Genomic DNA, 19,867 nt, shown 5'->3' on the forward strand with positions numbered 1-19,867 from the left:
GGAGGCGGCGTTGCAGGCAGAGAAGCGTCAACGTGGCAATGGCGGGAACGCGTTCGCTAACGACGTCACTAACGGCGCGCGCGCTTGGGTGCGACGTAGAGAACGACGTAACTGACGGCGTAGCCATTGGAGACGTTTGCCGAAACATATGGTGAACGTTTTTTCGTTTCGCCTAGCTATATACAGCTTTCGCTGTCATATCTCTATAGTATATGCTGTACTATAGTATATTAGGAAAATATTAGGAAAGATATATTAGGAAAATAAGTAATATTGAAAGACCATCAGAAAGAAAAAAATTAATTCCTAAGGAAACCAAAGACACAGATGGAAAGGCCGGTGACATTCTGCTGCCCCCACCAGAACCGCGAAGCCTGAAAACAGAGTATAATGCACATTGTCTGCGCAGTTCAATTCTTTACTCACGGTGAATACGTGTTACTGCCTTCTAGATTGTCACTATCATCATCATAACCATCAAGAACAACAACAACGACGACGACGACAACAACAGTGCCTCATTTTCTCACTCATTGAAATGTTTGACAAGAAATATGTCTATTATATTTGACCTCGTCAGAATGTCTACTCTCGCTACTTGAGTCTATAAACAACTATATGTATAGAATGCATTTGGACAGATACTGAGTGTCATCTCTCGATGTGACCAGCACGCAGAGCCGGCCACCAAACATTTACTCAGTACAGGAATTCTTTAAAAAAATCTGAATTTTCTTGTAGCTTCACACAACAACAAACAAAACTGAAACGACAATAAAGGAGGGACGACAGACCGATGTTCTGTCGTTTTTTTAGTTCCGTCTAAGCTACACTTGTTTTCACACTTGACGCTGCACCAAGTGGTCCCATACCACGCACCATTTTTTGAAGCCTAGACATGCAAATTCAAACGTTGTAGTCTTCAACTGCTTGCGCAATAACCCAGCGCGTCCACTAGTTCTAGCTGCTCACTCCACCCTACTGAAAAAAAATGAACATGTATTCTCCATAACTCCTATATCTAATACCATCATATGACATATGCGAAATCGGCTTTCCATATGGGATTATTGGATTTGGGAGTTATAGGGCATTCGAGTTTCTTTCAACAGGGCGGCGAGGATAACATTTGGTTTCAAATAATTAATTACGTGCTGCTTCCGCAGTCAGTGCAGCGCGGCCGTTTATGATTATGATTTTGTTAGAAAACTACTTGAACGAAATGATATCTGACCTCTTATAACTGCAAACCAGTAAATTATTGTCACATTGTTGAGACATGAAGAACCAAACACTGCGAAAATTGTGCGTTAATACCACGTGGTTAGGACCCTAACTCTTTATTGGGCGAAATTTGTGCCAAGAATGACAAAAAACACTTAAATCACAACGATAGCAGCGACGCCAGTCACCGAATCTGAACTGACAGGTTAAGTGCGCTTGCTATTTATAATATGCATCACCATACATTCTCGAGTAATCACTTGTGCTCGAGTACATTCTAGAATGTAAAGCAGTATTCGCGTCGCGTTTGCAATCGAATCGGAAAAGACTATTTCACTATAGAATTGGCGACAACAATAAATAAATTTCGGAGACGGTAGACGTGTCTTGCATCCGGTGGTAAGTTGATAACAATAATAATCCGGTGAGAAACGGTCACCGACAGAAACCAAAACAGTGTACACGTGGCGGTATGAATCGGCCGCTTACCTTGTAGGTGAGATATACAACCAGACAGGCCTCGGAGAAACTTATGATGGCCAATATAGTCTGAAAGCAAGAGAGAGGGAAAGAGAAATGTGAGGCTGATAAACGGCATGAAAGACAGGTGCTTTTCTCTGATAAGCGACAATTCGACTTAACAGAGAGCTGACGCAATATTTCAGACTTGAGGTTACCATGACTGTTTGGTTCCTCTCTATGGATATATTCAACTGAATGTTAGTGAGCAGGGGTGATGCTTGCTGCAGGTGGGCCTAGCCTTGCAAAAGTGGACAGCAAGTGCTCCGCCTGAACGCCGCCTATCAACCGCGATATGGTCTGAAACACTTCGCAGGGCAGCTATAGCAACACCAGGTATATATATATATATATATATATATATATATATATATATATATATAGAAAAAGAAAAAACAAGTTGACACGAAGCCCAATACGTTGCGCGTTTGCCAAACCACGACCACCCACACGGCTCACCATTCACTTTCCAATTCAGTCTCACGGAGGAACTTTAGGAGCAGACGAAGCACTTCCCTCCTAAATATCCAATGTGCTCGCGGGAACAAAATATCACTTGCATTTGAGTGTGGTGCCGTCTTGAGCATGAGTTCATCTATTGATTTATTACGTTGTGCTTCAAATTCAGGACACTTGAGTATGTAATGTTCAATGTCACCAAGAGCTTAACAATGCACACACGATGATGATGGGCCAAGCTTGGCGCTCCAGCTTGGCGCTGTCTTTCAGCGCCAAGCTGGAGTTTGCTCTGACCCTGTACGGATGCCATATAGGAGAGCGGCATCAGTTCTGTGAAGTCCTTTAGTTACACATGGTTGATGCGGTGGAGACCACAACGAACGGAAGTGACTTAAGATGGCCTTCTTCATGTCTGTTTTTGCGTCCTGGGGAGCCTTCTTCGTTGGATTGAATTACAGCGCTTTGCGCACCAGACTGTCAGTGGCCCCGTTGCCTGCTACGCCGATATGAGAAGGTACCCACTGGAACATGATGGTAAACCCGACTTTCTGCAATTCTTTAACAGCATGTATTCTACGCTGAATGCACTCTTGTCAAGAAACCCCCGCAGTAATAGTTGCCCCAAAGCAGCCCTGCTGTCTGAAAAGAGAACTAATGAGCAAATACACCCTTTATTATATCATTAAAAACCGTGAGAGCAGCTGATTTTGAAGCAGCCAGGAGACGAATTTTGTAGCTGATACGTCGCTGGCGCGTCACTAGTCTGCGCATCCACGTGATCATTAGCTGCGAGTTCATAGACGGTGTTTTGGCCAGCAACGTCACGGTGTAGGATGTGGCGCTTATTTAGAATCAAACATAGGACTGCTTGCAATAAATTATGCGTTGGAGGAAGTCATGCTTTATTTGAACGAATAATTGTCATCATGATAATCATAATCTTTAAATTGATTGCAGGACAGATTTCTTTTTTTCCCCAGTGATTATTAGTTATCCCTGTCCATCGCCCACGACACGTGCAACATGCACATGCATGATCGGAGTGTTCTCCACGAGCGCGTGCACTATTAAACAGCTGCAAGTGCAATGCTTGTCTTTGTCGTCTTTTTCCCGTGTGAGTTGTCTTTTCGTTTGCGCCAATTTTTCTCGTCAGCGCGCAGCACACACGCGGTATGAGAATTATAACTTTGTGGGGCCTGTTCACACGAGCTGCGCTCAAGCGTCCCACAATTAACCCCTCTTTTGGGCGACACTAACTAGCTAAGACGACATAACGTAGACAGGCTGCGCAGTATACATGTATAGTTAGTAGAAGATCAGTTTTCTTCCCCAGAAATGTAGAAGTCATGAAGTTTTGCTGTTCAACTAGAAATCAGTTGAACGAATGCCGTAAGGTCTGGGAAGTATTCATGATTCCGTAAAGAGTGGAAGGGGGCTAGTTGGTATTTCATATTGAGCAGCGTTCAAGTGCGAAAGAAAGACGGGGATGACAAAGACAAACATAGATAGGTACTACGAGAGAAATGGTAGAGTCAGTAATAATGTCACGTGCGCAATATTTCTGTTTGTCAGTGTGGGATCAGTCCATGCACTTCACTCCATCCACTTTCTTGGATCCTTCACGTGCCATGCAGCATGTAGTGTTAAGTTGTGCGCGCTCTGATGGTTGTTTTTTGCATGTTTTTTTTTGTAGCAATTACTGTGTATGCATATTCTCTCTGTTCCGCTCAATAAAATTTAGTTTGATGCTAACGCCTTTCCGCGTCTGTCCTGTAGTCATCTCCGGCTCCATCTCACGGTTCAACGCTACTACGCAAGATTATTCGGCCTCATTCATAGGAATATTTGGACGTGCTTTCCCTGCTTCCTTGGAGAAGCCGGCTGGGTGCAGCGTCTTGGTCATGGCATGTGTCTTCGTTGATTCTGTCGCAGTGGCTCAGTGGTTATGACATTCTAGGGCTGAGCACGGGGTCGTAGGTTCAATTCCCGACCGCGTCTGCAGCACTTCGACGGAGGCGTCACGCAAAAAAAAAAAAAAAAAAAAAAAACCGTGTCATAGACATTGTGGTGCACCTGAAATATTCCTCCAGATGGTCAAAATTATTTCGGAGACCTCCAGCAACACAGGGTCTCTCACACACCCTGTGTTGCTATGGGATGTTAAACTCAATCTGTCAACTGCAGAGTTTCCTGCGCTGCCGTCGGTGATTCACTTATGTGTCGCAGTTTTTTTTTTGTAACTATAACCGCGCGAGCTGCGTAGCATGAGCGAATGGTTATTATTGTCCATTGGCACTACTTTCACGTTATTTAACTCAATTGAGTGCTACATAGAGGTACTTTAAGAGTGCTAGCTGTTTCTTGGGCGAGTTGTAATTGCGTACTGGTATGAGTTGTGCTTTCTAAGACACTGACACAGTAAGGCTCAAGGATAAAAAAACGGGCTTGAATTTTCATCAGCTGTTATTGACACACGTACATTCTTTATCTTCACTACAACGTGACAATATGCAACTCAGGAACACCTTGATTATTTGGAGTTGCTTTAAAATGATAAGAATGCCGATAAATTGGCTACGAGTTCTTTTCTTTAGCTAACGTAAACTGTCATCGAACCCGGGAGTGGAAGGCTGATAGACTTGCAAGGATTCCCTGCATGGGGCCCGGGGCCGCTTTAGGGCATAAAAGAGCGAGACCACCACTATGCCGTTAGCCTGAAGGCGTATAGCACGTCAAGATTCGCCACACTGCGTTATGGTCGGCTCGTGGGAACTCGATAACGACCCCCCTGAGGATGGTTCGCCTATCCAGCTTTCAATAGCTTTCCCGACAGCCCCGCCAGTCCCTTAATCGGAGAGATCAAGCAGCTCGGTAGACGCGGGCGCGTTGCATGAACTGACGTCATAAAAAATGTACAAAAGAGAGTGCGTCGCTTTCCACACAATGTCGACGGAGGTCAATGAAACTATTCGGCTCGACATAGCCATGCCTGTTTATACAGCTCGGTTCAGTCCAAAATATTCGCAAGAAACTTCGAGATTGACATTTGTTCCGGCATTCGTTTGAAGAAAAAAAACATAAGAAGAAGGCGTGCTAGGAGCGTTATTAAATGGGCTCGAACGACACACGAAGAAAGAAAGAAAGAAAAAAAAGGAAGAAAGAGAGAAAGAAAGAAAGAAAGAAGGAAGCAAAGAAAGAAAGAAAGGAAGAAAGAAAGAAAGAAAGAGAGAAAGAAAGAAAGGAAGAAGATGATAGGACAAGTATCCGCCGGATCGATTGAGGGACTCATGTGAAAGAGATGGAAAACGGTACGAGTGGCTGACGTCTAATTTTTTACGCTAAAAATATGTTAATCTAGGGGCATATGTTGGAAAACGAAAAAGAATCTTGCCCTGTCCTGTCACTTAGACTCAGCAAAAGTTAGCTTAGCTGAGACTCAGCAAAAGTGATTGTAAAGAAAATATTTGAGCGATGAAAAGGAAAAAAAAGACCACACACACACACACACACACACACACACACACACACACACACACACACACACACACACACACACACACACACACACACGCACACGCACACGCACACGCACACGCACGCACGCACGCACGCACACGCACACGCACGCACACGCACGCACGCACGGACGCACGCACGCACGCACACACGCGCACACGCGCGGACGCACGCACGCGCGGACGCACGCACACACACGCGCACACACGCACACACACACACACACACACACACACACACACACACACACACACACACACACACACACACACACACACACACACACACACACACACACACACACACACACACACACACACACACTGCGATTTAGAGCGATAGCGCTATAAGCGTGGAAGGGAGAATACATGTGACTGGTTAAACAAAAAATGTCACAGTTTCGCCCTAAGGGCGCAGCAACGAATGCGATAGCAACACAGCATGCAATGCCATACGAAGTAAGGTGAGCGGCTTTGGTAGCAATATGAATTGTAGTAAACATGAGCTGATTAAGTAAGCAGGTGTGCTGCGCCGTAAGTAGACCGACATGAAGAGAGACTCGATGACCACGAGAAGGCGCGTGTGAAACGGTGGTGTTGATGAGAAGCGCTTTCCGTGGGCAGCGCGTGCGAAGGGACACACCTGTAGCGCTGCACTGCCGATCCGGGCAGCATTGCATGTGTAGCGTGCGTTGGAAAATGTGGCCCGACTATTACTAACTGAATGAACAAGCGTGGTGTGAGCGCGCACAAACAAACATGAATAGATCACACTGAATGACTGCAGACAACGACTGTCAAAACGCTGGCAGCAAGCAGCGGGCGAAGGTACGTGCGGTCTATCGCTTCAACGGAAACTGAGCGGCGAATGCACGGCGCATAAAGGTCAGAGCCGTGTGGAGATAAGCGACGGTGCGAGCGAGCGACGAGCGCGGTTGCTGGCAGAGTAGAAGTGCCCCCCCCCCCCCCCCCCCCCCCCGCTCCCTCCGGCGCTGGCTTCCCGCTTCCTTGCTTGCGCGTGGGAAATTGAGTGCGTTCGCTTTCCGTGATAGCGCGCGTCCCCGCACGCTTCCGCTCGGGCATACGGCGCGCGGCGAAGATTTTATCTATAGGGAACCTGACGGCGACGGCGACGGCGACGGCGACGGCAGAAATCCGGTTGAAGTGTCCATATAATTGCTATCGCAATAAAAAAAAAACGCATGTATTTTGGCAACACCGCAACTGCGGAAGAAATTGACGTCGACAATTCTTTACCGAGCCGCAAGATAATATTTATTATATAGTTGCTACAAAAACCGTTTATTGCACATAATAGTGCAATGTATTTTGGATATAGGCATGGTGCTCTTCAACGTCATCCGCATCGACCTCTAGAAGGTGCACAAACTTAATGGTACTTGCACTGCCCTGCCCATGTCCAGTGCGTCTTAAACGTCGTCAGCCAACTATTCGACCACATTGAGTAATTGCTGTATTAATTAATTAATTATTAAATAATTAATGTGTTTCTTCATTTTCTAGGTACGAATGACAATAGTGAAAATGACGCCTCTATGATGACTATAGTGCCAGGAACAGGCGTCCTGTGCCGGGAACTTTTCTATGACGACCTTCTTGCAGGGTATCAAACCGGAACTGAACCTCAAACCGCAAAAAAATAAAAAGAATAAAAACGCTATTTGTTGCTTGAACCGGCACTCAATTGGAACTATACCATTGTTTATCACGAACAAAACGTAGGAAGCGGAAGGAAAAAAATTGCGGTTTTTGGGGCATGTTGGCTACCTTGTCTGGAGTTTTTCTTGCATGGATAGCCTGCACCCGTGGCTCCACCATGCTACCTCATTAGTAGATGCACACGAGTTTGCTGTTATTTTAGAAGTGGCCGCGCCGTTAGCGTGGCTTTCAACGTGTTGCGCTAGGAGGTAGGCATGTCAGCAATACACTCGTGGTTTTTTTTTAATTGGTGACCGTCAAATACTGCTACAATGGTGGGCGACCTATATATATATATATATTCGATCATGATGATATCAAATGGCATCCCTTTTAAATATGGGTGGGGACAAATAGCCACATGGCTTGCGTGAGCTACTTACCTGATACTATATCATAATCTAGCACTCAGCCTAGCTCAGCTTTACCGCGTAAAAATTGTTACCTATTCGAGTGTCGATCCAACCCTCATCTTTTCCCTCATTTTTTTTTCAGCAATACTTTAAACGTCTCTTCCATACATCAACCACTGATCAGTTAACACTCCCATCAGGTTTGAACCGAAGCGCATCCAGAAGGTGGCCGTTCCCTACAGTTCTGGCTGGGTGAATATCTTTGGCATGTCATCACAATATGCTCAGTCATCTCCGGATTTTTTTTCTGCAGCAACCGCTGAAATGAAGAAGCCCTTCCTAGCTGGGCGGTCGCTTTGGATCACATTGACATGTAATCTAAAGTAGGTGCGTTAGAAATGACGTGTTGCTTCTGAGGTGTGCTTTTACGATGCTATTTTTTTGAACTACTTGCGGCATAAAAAATGTTGGTGATTCATAATCGTGATTCGTGAGTATACAGCGCGAAGATAAAACGTGACCGTTGTCTCGGCCATGTTCAACCTTCGCGCTGTGCAGTCACGGTTACAGGAAGCCTGTGGGTGATGAAAGCCGTCGGTGTAAAGTTTTTTTTCCTACGCAATGACGTATTATATTAAGCTTTGGCGCTGCCTAATTATTGTAGACAACGGGCAAGCTAGCGACGAAGTCAGCGAATGATCAACTTTTCGTACGAACGAAACTAAAATACTCGCGATTTACTCGCGATTTACTCGCGCAATACTCAAAATACCCCTGAAATGCTGGCATTTCAATTGAACGGTACGTTTCTCCTCTGCCAAACCCAACATACGGCAGGGCACGATTTACAGGAGAAATGGAGCCGTGCTTTGCGTGAGGAGATTGGAGCGATGTCGCACTGCCATCCTTACAACATATTAGTGGACGTTCGCAAACACAAAATCGATCGTGGAAGTAAGGTAGAAGTCAAAAAACAAAACACGAAGGGGGCGGTGAGATTTTCACGTTTAAGTGAAACTGACGTCACGCAGGTCCAGTGTAACCAACCTAATCAACAGGGTAACCAACCTAACTGAATGAACAGCTCTTTACCTGTTAAATATACGCCAGTTAAATATATCCTGTATTTTGTAAGAAAAGCATCTCACTCTTCTCTGTAACGCTCATGGTTTGGTGATTTTCACCAGAAGGTATCTCATCGTTAATTGACAATCTTAAACTCACATCGTCAGCCGGCGTGGATAACATTAATTCGAAACTGTTAAAGAATACTAAACATGTCGCCGCGGTGTTCCTGTGTTTGCTATTCTCGCAGTCACTTTCAACTGGAGAAATACCATATGACTGGAAGGTGGGGAGGGTTGTTCCCATCCACAAAGCAGGTGACAGGAATTGTCCGCTTAATTATCGCCCCATTTCATTAACGAGTGTGCCCTGTAAGCTCATGGAGCACGTCATGTACACAGAAACCATGACGTTTCTTGACTCAAACAAATACTTTCATTCATCACAGCATGGGTTCCGCAAAGGCTTTTCCTGTGAAACACAACTGGCCGTTTTTCTGCATGATATTCACGCCAACTTAGATTCTAACCTCCAAGCAGACGCGATATTTCTAAATTTTGCAAAAGCGTTCGACAAGGTACCACACCAACGTCTACTGCAAAACTTTCTCTTGCGAACCTTAACCCCGACATTTTGCGATGGATTGAAGTGTTCTTGACAAACCGATCTCAGTTCGTTACAGTTAACAACCGCGCATCTAACCCCCTACCAGTGACTTCCGGTGTACCGCAAGGATCTGTTCTTGGACCTCTACTCTTCTTAATATACATAAATGATCTACCCCTGCACGTGTCTTGCAACGTTCGTTTGTTCGCAGACGACTGTGTCATATATCGAACAATTACTAGCACATCTAATCAAGACTTACTTCAGGAGGACATTAACTGTTTACATCAATGGTGCGACAGTTGGTTAATAGAAATTAATTCTAAGAAATGCAACTTAATGGTATTTTCTCGTCGGCGCGATCCATTTCCTTACCAATACACAATAATATTCCCGTGTGTTCTGCGCAGTCTTACAAGTACCTAGGTGTTACTATAGCTAACGACTTATCCTGGCACACACACGTCAGTAACATAATTTCATCTGCTAACAAATCACTGGGTTTTCTCAAGCGTCATCTAAAACGTGCCCCCAAACCTGTTAAACTACTGGCCTACCAGTCAATAGTCCGACCGAAACTGGAATATGCATCCGCCATATGGAATCTACACCAAACATATCTCATCAACGCACTCAAAGCCGTTCAAAACCGCGCCACAAGGTTCATCCATTCTAATTATTCATACGACGTGAGCATATCTTACTTAAAGAGAGAATTGAATTTACTTCCCCTTTGTACGCGCCGGCGCACTGGAACCCTTTCACTTTTTCATAAGTTCTATCACACCTCGCTTAATCAACCACCCTATATCCTACCCGCAGCCCGAACATCTCATCGTACACGACACACTTTTCAAGTGGGCCGCCCTCGCATGCGCACTGTCACCTTCTCCACCTCATTCTTTTGCCATGCCGCTACAAATTGGAACAACCTGCCCCACCAATGATCGTCGCCATCATTTGCCCTCGTACGTTTATGGAGAGTGTCACTGTGCACTTTTCACAATGAAAGTGACTTGTGTTAACATACTTATATGCTCGTGCAATTTTAGTTTGTATTATTTAGGTCTATGTGTTTGCGCTGACGTATGTAACACTTTAACTCATATAGTTTTCTTTTTTTTGTTTGCGTGTTCATTTCTGTATTATACAAATTCTGTAGTAATGTATTCCCACCCCTCATGTAATACCCCTGTCAAGGGGTCTTTAAGGTAATAAAATGAAATGAAATGAGTATAACTAACCTACCTCTACCCTGGCCGTGGCGGCACGTGGCTGTCCGCGCGCCTAAGCACATACGCGGGCCACGCGCCATATCTTGTAGCTAATCTAAGGCGAGTGCAAAGACCTGGCAAGCTGAGATGGCTGGTCACTTCCCATGCGCTGTCTTCTCGCAGGTCTAGTGTTGCAGGTCGCGTAATCTCAAGTGTCTGACACGCGTTGAAGTGAGTGGAAACCCGAAGCGTTCGCTCCCCGAAGCCAGCGTTTTTCATCACGCCAGGGTTGTGGCAGCGAGTGTCCGCGGTCATCGAGTGAGATGTGTTCGTGTTTGCTTGCACGCGCGTCACACCAGGCTTGTTAATTTTATTAGTAAGCGAATGTTTACTAGCTGCAATTTATATGGCCGATAAAACTACGAACCTTACTTCGTGTAGGTATACGAGGGGAAGTCAAAAAGTAAAGGGACTATTAAGAAAACGTACATTCATTCCGATGATAGAAAACTGAAACATACATTACTTTTCTATATAACCTCCTTGCACTTCAACGCAATTTGCCCAACGTTTCACAAGTTTCTTCATTCCGTCGGAAAAAAGTTTTTGGTAGCACCTGTAACCAATTTTGCACCTCATCAATGACTTCGGCATCGGTTGCAAGTCTTCTTCCCCTGAGCGCTTCCTTCTAGTTCTAAACATAAATTATTAAAAAAAAAACACCTTTCAGCCTTTGCAATGCGAATTGCGGAACGTTACTTTGAATTTTTGATCGGTGAAAATATAGGCAGATGCATGCAAAAATCAACAATGCGTTCGAAGTTTCAAGAAAACGAAAGCCAATAAACCTGAAGCGTATAAGGCAAAATATGCCGTTACAAAGCATGTTTTACGTTTTAATTTGCTCCCATTATTTTCGGGGCATGAAATCTTTAATGTGGGCCGGGTGCCACTTCTATGAGATTCCGCAAAGGTATCACGTAGCACTCGTCCTGACATCAGTGATGTGAGCATGCACTACAAGAATAGCGGGTACAGGAAACACAGGGATGGCTCAGAAGAAAAAAAAAAGGGCCATGGCTCAGAAGGCCGCGTGTTATTATAAATCTAAGAGAAATCACAAACTTAAAGACAACTGCGTCACAATTCTCTGACTAGCATTTTCGATTACAGAATTAACACCGTCAAAATAGGCGACGCAGAATAATAATTAAAAAAAGTCAAGAATTTAGATGACGACGTAGTAGAAAATATAATACAAAGTTTACAAAGTTAAAAAAAAAAAGAAAAAGCGACACTCAGTTACAGTGCTTAAAGAAAAGTAACATGTTTAGAAAGGAGATAGTGAGTAAAATTCCAGTAAACACTTCTGACATTTCACGAACAACGTAAATTTTAACAGCCATTTCGATTTGTCTGCACGTGTATTCTGTGTAACGATCACTAGCGCTGCACAATGCGATGGGATGGGGTGCGATCCTGGTTTAATCGATTTCAGCTGGGCGAAATTGGTCTCGTTTACCACAAATGAGGTGAGAAAATAAGGTGCGCCACTCTACATTAAGCGAACTAGTATACCAGAGAATGTTCTAAAACGACCTAACAACGGTCCGCTGAGGTAATCAGCACTGAGTAAGTTCTCACTGGGTTATTCCAGGAACTGTTTCCACGGCAATAATAAACTAGCGAATCAGTCCTCACAGACAGAGAAATTTCCCGAGGCTTAGAGTGGGAACTCTCGGGAGAAGAGAAACCGCAGCAATTACCTGGCAACATGCTGAAGTACCTTGCTTAAGAGACGGTACTGTTACGGATGCCGTTGTTGCAACAATGACACTTGAGGAGGACGCGCACAAACACGATATGACATGATGGATGAAAAATGAAATTTTCATGTTTTTTTGCTCCTTCATGCTGCGTCGCAGCTCAAATATAGACGGTTGCAAAGGCGGGAAAAATGCGAGCTTTTTTTATTTATACTTCAATCCAATTATTTTTCCAATCTTAATGCTACAAAACAGAATGATAGTCTGTCGAACTAACCCGCTTTGTTAGCTCGGTAGGTTAGTTAGACGGAGTAACTTGCGACCGCCTGTAATTGATCCACCCGTACCTTGTTTAGCCACGTAATCAAATGGCAACTATAGGACACAGAAACAGCGTTCATGTGAGTGGGCATGTGCGTATATGTGCGTTTAAGTTCCACGCTAAGGGAAATTTCACCCTTAAGGATGTTTTCTTGTGTCTATAACTTACTCCCTTACACCCAAAGAAAAGAGTGTTTATGCGAAATAATATGCCCATTTGAAAGGGTGATTTTTTGGAATTGCACCCTCTCCCCCAAAATGTGTTTTACCAAAATGTACACTAAGTTTTATTTTTACGGGGAGATCTTTTATTGCACCTTAGTCTTTCGGACTTCCACTGAACTAAGCCCGAAGTGTTTTCCAAGGCGTTTTAGAAAAATAAATCGACGCGCCGCGGTGGCTCAGCTAGCTAAGGCGTTGCGCTGCTGAGCACGAGGTCGCGGGATCGAATCCACGCCGCGGCGGCCGCATTTCGATGGAGGCGAAATGCAAAAACGCCCGTGTGCTTGCGTTGTATAATGCACGTTAAAGAACCCTAGGTGGTCAAAATTAATCCGGAGCTATCCACTACGACGTGCCTCATAATCATAACTGGTTTTGGCACGTAAAACCCCAGAAAGAAGAAGTAGAAAAATAAAGCGAAAAAAAAAAACAAACAGACAGCCTGTATTCAAACTGTGGACCTACAGCTTTCCAATCGGAAGCGTTACCTCTCGACCACGTCGCGTTTTCATTCATTTTTTATCTATACCCGGCAATTGTGCAGACGGAGTGGTCGAGAGGCTACGTGCGATCGTGGCCTCTCGACCACTCCGCCTACACAATTGCAGGGAATAACAAAGCCCCTTAGGAGTTCAGTAGCACCTCTAGCTGTTCTGATAGGCTGGCGCCACGCTCTTCGTTACTTGAATTTAGATATTATTCAGCACCAAGGTGAAACAATTTAGGCGAAGCTAGCAGTAATACGTGAAAGGCAAGGAGGAGAGCAGAAGACCAAGCAGCTGTGCCTTTACACTTTACGAGCGGGGTGCGCGACCTCCACAATAAATGCTGTGTTCTTATTGGTGGCATGCACCTGCGAATGTTTATTCCAACCGATATTTCATAGAATTGCGCAAGATTTCATGCGTATAATATTGTGCCGCAGTCGATGCTATATCAGAAAGAACATGCGCCTGAAAAACATGATTAGTTGACGCGCTATGGTTCGCTGACGATTGGCAGCTGATAAAACAACACCGAGCTGAAACAACCTAAACGAAGCCAGTGGTAAAACGCGAAAGGCAGGGTAGGAAACACAAGAAAAAGCTATGTCGTTCCACTTAACCACCTAGGACGTCATGTATACATGAAGCAGCAGGTTGACATCCATAGCCTACTGTGACCATATGATGTCTTCGAACAACGGCTTGGCGCAAACCACTGGGAAATAGACACTTATGGTTTTTTACTAGTTTCACATGTTGAAGTGCTCCCTGCAAATTTTAATTACGCAAGGTGTGTGTTTTGCACAAAACACCCTTTCGGCACCCCGAAATTATTGAAATGGCAACGCTATAGGGGTGTTGTGCTAACGAATGCTCCCATTGTAGAATTTTTAAAAGTAAGGGTGCAAGAAGGGTGTGTCGACATCCAATTCACCCTCGAAGGTGTAATTTTCCCGAGTGTGTAGTAGCGTGCGCAGGTTTCTGTGTTCGTGTGCGAACATGTCTAAAGACAGCCACGAGCTCTCGCTTCTGGGTAAAATGAACCATGCGCGCTACTAAAACCTGCTGCCTATCGCCAGCACACTCGTGTGTCGTATACCGAGCCGGCGGTCGGATTGTATCTAAAATTGGCAGCTCGTCCATGCAGGAAATTAAGGTTTCAGCGCTGGAAGTTTAGCGATCGAGGTTAATTTATTCGCACGCGTGGGGCGCCGTCGCGAACACGCGTTTTGCGTATAAGCCACTTTCTCGCGCAATCCACTTTGGCACTGAACGAGGACTCGTCAAAAGGCTGGCTGCCCGGCAAGCAAGAACTTTGCGATGTTCTCTTATCGCTTCCTTGCAGAAACGTCTCGAGAGAAGAGTAAATGCCTCACATTAAAGACCTGCCTGCAGACAGGTCTTTAATGTGAGGCCTTTAATTTTACGAGAACAAAAAGACAATACTATTTCTTATTCGTTCAAGGTCAACTTGATTACGCCGCAACGAGGGGCAAGGTGTCGCTACTTTTTTCATCCGTCGCAAAATGCAGATACGTCCTTCCTTTTGAGCACACATATGGGCAGTATTATGAGTGGTTGACAAATAATTCGCAAGTTAAACTTATCACACCAAAATCAGCCCTCAGTACTTATACGTAAATGTACTTAATCTCCTTGCTGCTTGGACGGACGGAAAGCAGAAATTTTGGACTCGGGACAAGAAAAAGAAAAGATCGCTATGCTTCGTGGAAAAGCTTCTTCTTCTTCTTCTTCTTCTTTCTAGGGTTTTACGTGCCAAAACCAGTTCTGATTATGAGGCACACCGTAGTGGAGGGCTCCGGATTAATTTTGACCACCTGGGGTTCTCGTGGAAAAGCAGCGGTAGAGAATGTTACGTCTAAAGAGTTTGTTCCTCGGCGAGTTTTCGCACCCGTCCAGTCATGATAATTCGATTGCTTTTAATTTCTCTTCTTTATTTAGTGAAGGACGTCGATTAAGGAACGGCCACAAAGTGGTGGTAAAATTTTTCATTTCATTCATCAAGTTTTTGTGTATTTCTCGGAAAGAAAAAGTGGCATCAGTATGTACGTAGCACACACACACATACACACAAAAGAAAACGTACATATGGTTTCTCGCAAAGAAAGCTCTGACGCAGTTTTGTCCTGATCAGAGCTTTTCTTTGTTTTTTTTTTCTTCAAACGCGCAGCTTTGCTTCTGAAGAATCAGTATAGGCTTCCTTTTTAGAATCGTGTTATGTACCAACTCGACATTAACTCTTCTTTCTAAGAATCCACATGCCCGTATAGCAGATCTCCTTTCGTTGTTTTGTTTGCCTTCTTTTTCGTGACATCTTAACTAACCCAGCACAATTAGGGTGAGTAATAATTAATTAATTACCATATTAGCCATACTTTATCCTTTTTTATTTCCAAGAAGTGCCTCTAAACCCTCGAAGCAGTCAAATTATGCTCCTGTAGTTCCACGCAGTTCTGCATAGTCGAATTTCCACCCCCAAGTTTGCGCCTTCACGCTGCTTGTTTCGCTTGCTACGTCTTTCTACCAGCCGGATGGAGCAGGACTTGGCTGCCACCCAGCGGAGGCATTATGCTTTGAAATTCAACCTTGAACGCTCCAAATTTCGCGTGCTAAACAGATATTTCAGTCATGCTAATTATACCGCTCGGCTGCTTGCGCGCGCACAGCAGAGACGTTAAGGTGGCGACATGAAAGGTAAACACTCCTCAAAAGAGCTGGAGAGGAAAATAGGATCGTGAAAAAAAGAGAAGACTGACAGATAGTCACCATAATTTGCGACACGTACCTGAATGCACCAAAGCACGAAGGGACGCTCCACCCAAAATATGGCATCCCTGAAAAAACAACAACAACAACAACAAAACAATGCGTTAAACACAAAACAAAATGCTGACGAAAAGAAAGGAGTTTATGAAGCACATTTTCTTTCTTTAGTCACTCTTTCTCAAAGAGCTAAAGAGACTGTGACACGCCGGAGTGACCTGAACTTATTATTAATAGCTAAGACACAGAAAGCGTAGGCGACGAGTGCGGCGAGACTCGGTGCGCTCCCCTCTCTTTGTCTCTCTATTTCACATGCACGCACGCACCGAGAGGGAGAGAGAGACAGAGACGGGTGCCTAATAAGAAATCTGAAGGATTTCCTCGAGTTAAGGCTCTTCGAGGTATGCCAACAAGCCGATGTTCGCCACTCTCCAGCTTTCTTTAGAAAATTTGTTGTGTCTCGCTCTTGCTCCGAGATATATGGGAGTCTTCTATACATATGTGTTGTCGGGATAGTTATGGCTACACAGCGCGGCCATAAATATATATATATATATATATATATATATATATATATATATATTGTTACATCCATGCCCAACGCGCATTTATTGCTTTTCATATAAAGAACCATGTGGTGAACTTTCACTTGGTGTTTTGTTCTGTCAGCTCTTAGAGTCCACATGACTGATAAAGCTTAACTTTCATCCTCTTCTATCTCCGACAACCAACTAGTTGTGAAGAGAGTACAAACACCGACCAAGGTGAAGAAATTATTGCAAAACTTGACATTTCGACCCCCACGCGGCATCCTTGACAATCGTGAACGAGACACACGTGTGGGAGCCGAAGCGGCAAGTATAATTTGTTCACATTGGTCGATCTCTGTTCTGTTTTCTTCGTGACTCTTATCGACCAGTCGGATTTCATATGACTCTCGACTTAATAAACCAACCGGTAAACCACGATACATTTTTTTTCAGTTTCTAAAGTTATTGTTCTCTTCACATTACTTTAAAAATTCTCAGACGTTCCTGTACCCATATCCTTTCAGACGCCGAGCAGCGTGTACATGATTATGCGCATGCTGCCTAAGCTGTATTTAATTTTCAACGCAAAGATATCAAGAGCTCTTCATTCGCTCCGTCTAGAAGAGGCAGAGGATAAGCAGCTATCCCAGAGCTCATCGTTCAAATGGTAATTGCCACGTGCAATGTGCTATTACCACTTGCCGAACGCCTGCAAGACGTCTGCAACCGTCTTGATAAGCGCTAGATCGAAGGGCCACGACAAAAAGAAAAAAAAAAAGAAAAAAAAAAAAACAACTTTGCAAATGGATCGATATCCGAGAGGCCACAATTTGAAGAACGTCACGTGGTACCTTCTCCCTTGTTGTAGGGAATAAGTAATTGTGCCTGCGCAGCGACTGTTGCCCTGCGCTGGAGAGTTTCCTCTCTTTTGTGAAAACGCCCCTATTCCTCTCGCTAAACGGTGCTTTCGAATGAGCCACATATAGCCCCGCTTTTCTTATCACAATATAAACGCTAGCATCCAACCATTTCAGGGAAGATAGTTCAGGCTGTAGCTGTAAGCAAAATAAAACGCATACAGTGCTCTCACTACAGTGCTGTTGTAAGAACCTTGCGCACTAAAAGCGTTTCGCGCCGAAACAAGAAGTTTTTTTTTTTTGGGGGGGGGGGGGGTTTTGAAGTCGCCTTTTTGTACCGCCCCGCCCCAGCAATTTAGTCACGATCACTATTCACATTTTAATGAAAGTATAACAACAGACTGCGCTTTTTCTAGTGAAAAAAAAAGGGGGGGGGGTGGGGAGGGGATTCACGAGGTATTACATGTGTTGTTACTCCATAGATTAGCTTTTCTAAGCACAACCTAAAGAATTTATTAACTGGATTCGCAACTACTTTCAAGGCCGGACGCAAAGTGTGTTGTTAAATAGCTGTAAGTCTCAGCATGTTGCTGACATGTCCGGCATGTCACAGGGGTCTCTCCTGGGACCGCAGATCATTTTGTATATATTGGAATTTTATTGTGCAGAACCTAACACGCAACGAACGTTAGGCTATACGCGGACAATCGCTGCCCTTATTGTAGTCTACAAAATGTGCCTGAGATTTATAAACTTCAAACTTAAGTGAACTGAAATATGATATGGTCTCTGGTGTCATCATATTTGAAATAGGGAACCGCGCTGAACGGGACGGGACGAACAACGCACTCAGTGCGCAGAGCTCAGTGAGTACGCGTGCTGAGGGAGTGTACGTATACGTTCTCTGCTCGTCCGCTAATTCACCGCTGTTCACTGTAAGTGCTTCACCAACTAGCTTCGATTACGACTTTAGCATGTCATAGAATATTTTTTTTAACTGCTGAAACCATCGCTGTGTGTCTTTTACGCACTGGCGCGCTTCACTTGGGGCCTTTTACTTGTTAGATGGGCTCCCTAAAGAGGGTTAACAAGTACTGCTAGTAACTACACTGCTAATACTAAGAGCTTCTAGTAAGTAAACAAAGCAGGCAGCGTAGTCCGCTCAAAAGAAAGCGAGAGTTGAAGCCCGGTACTTGCAGCTGGCCCGCTAACAAGCGAGAACGGAGAAAGAAAAGCTGTGCCCCGGCAAAGCAAACATCGAAATATGTTCGGTGCGTACCAGTTGATGGCGCCGTTCCGCACGGCTTCGTCCGTGTAGCGCGAGGTGTTCTCGACGCGCAGGGGACACTGGTAGCAAGTGGCGTACCGGGGCCCTCTGTCCAACGCCACTCGGCCCACGTAGAGAAGGCAGGCCACGATTTTCACCACGAGCCGGATCACCCGGATTCGGAGGCCTGTGGAAGGGGGCAAACACGATGAGAACAAGGGCGACTTTGGGGTCATTCACAACTGCAAATTTGGAACTAAGCAAAAACAAAAGAAATGCGGCAGTATATGCCGACGAAATTTCGGCACTTTGGTTGAAACTCGCACTTTCCGTTAAAGGTGTGCTTAGGAGTGCACGTGATTTCGGCCTGCTTAGAGCGGGCGCATATTGTCCTCAGGCGGTGCTGCTACTATACAGCTTGCCATTGGCACCACCCTCAATTGTCTGGACGACATGTAGACAGTTCTTAGCAAGATGCTGCGGCAAAGACTGCGTACTTGATGGTGCGGAAAATCACAAGCCCCGAGCTCTGGTCCCTTTGCGAAAACACGCAAAGTGCCTCGAGCGGCCAGTCGCGCGACAATTTTGCGTGTATTCGCGGGCTTCTTTCACGCTCAGAAAGACACTTATGTAGCACGTATTGAGCAACAGAAAGCTATATCGGGAGCTTCTCATGTTGCTCTACAATTTTCTCATTGACACTTTTCATCTAATTATAACATTTGAGAAGTTGATTAATTAATTAAGACTAATTATGTAATTAGGCGGAAAGCAAAAAAAAAATAATCGAAGTATCTCCAAGTGATGGCAGACAACCTTACCAGCATGATAGTTGGGACACCCTGTATATATCATGTGTTTACATCTGTTCTTTCACCACGATTGTCACACTGCTACTGTTCCTAATCTTCCGCTATCAAAACACGTGCCTATTGCGTATCCCATGTCATCGATTACCCCC

General features: G+C 44.7%; 1 protein-coding gene across 1 annotated transcript in view; it reads right to left on the reverse strand.

Moving 5' to 3' along the window:
* The window catches only part of LOC119436935 (potassium channel subfamily T member 1-like), a 596,918-nt gene that overhangs the window by 70,931 nt on the left and 506,120 nt on the right, over window positions 1–19,867 (reverse strand). Inside the window, exons 3-5 of the mRNA XM_049660126.1 lie at window positions 18,919–19,093; window positions 16,275–16,323; window positions 1,714–1,773 (exon numbers count right to left, since the gene is read on the reverse strand). Of these exons, the coding sequence (XP_049516083.1) occupies window positions 1,714–1,773; window positions 16,275–16,323; window positions 18,919–19,093 (284 nt within the window). The remainder of the gene's footprint in view (window positions 1–1,713; window positions 1,774–16,274; window positions 16,324–18,918; window positions 19,094–19,867) is intronic.

The sequence above is a fragment of the Dermacentor silvarum genome, chromosome 1, assembly GCF_013339745.2.
Source record: "Dermacentor silvarum isolate Dsil-2018 chromosome 1, BIME_Dsil_1.4, whole genome shotgun sequence".
Lineage (NCBI taxonomy): Eukaryota > Metazoa > Arthropoda > Arachnida > Ixodida > Ixodidae > Dermacentor > Dermacentor silvarum.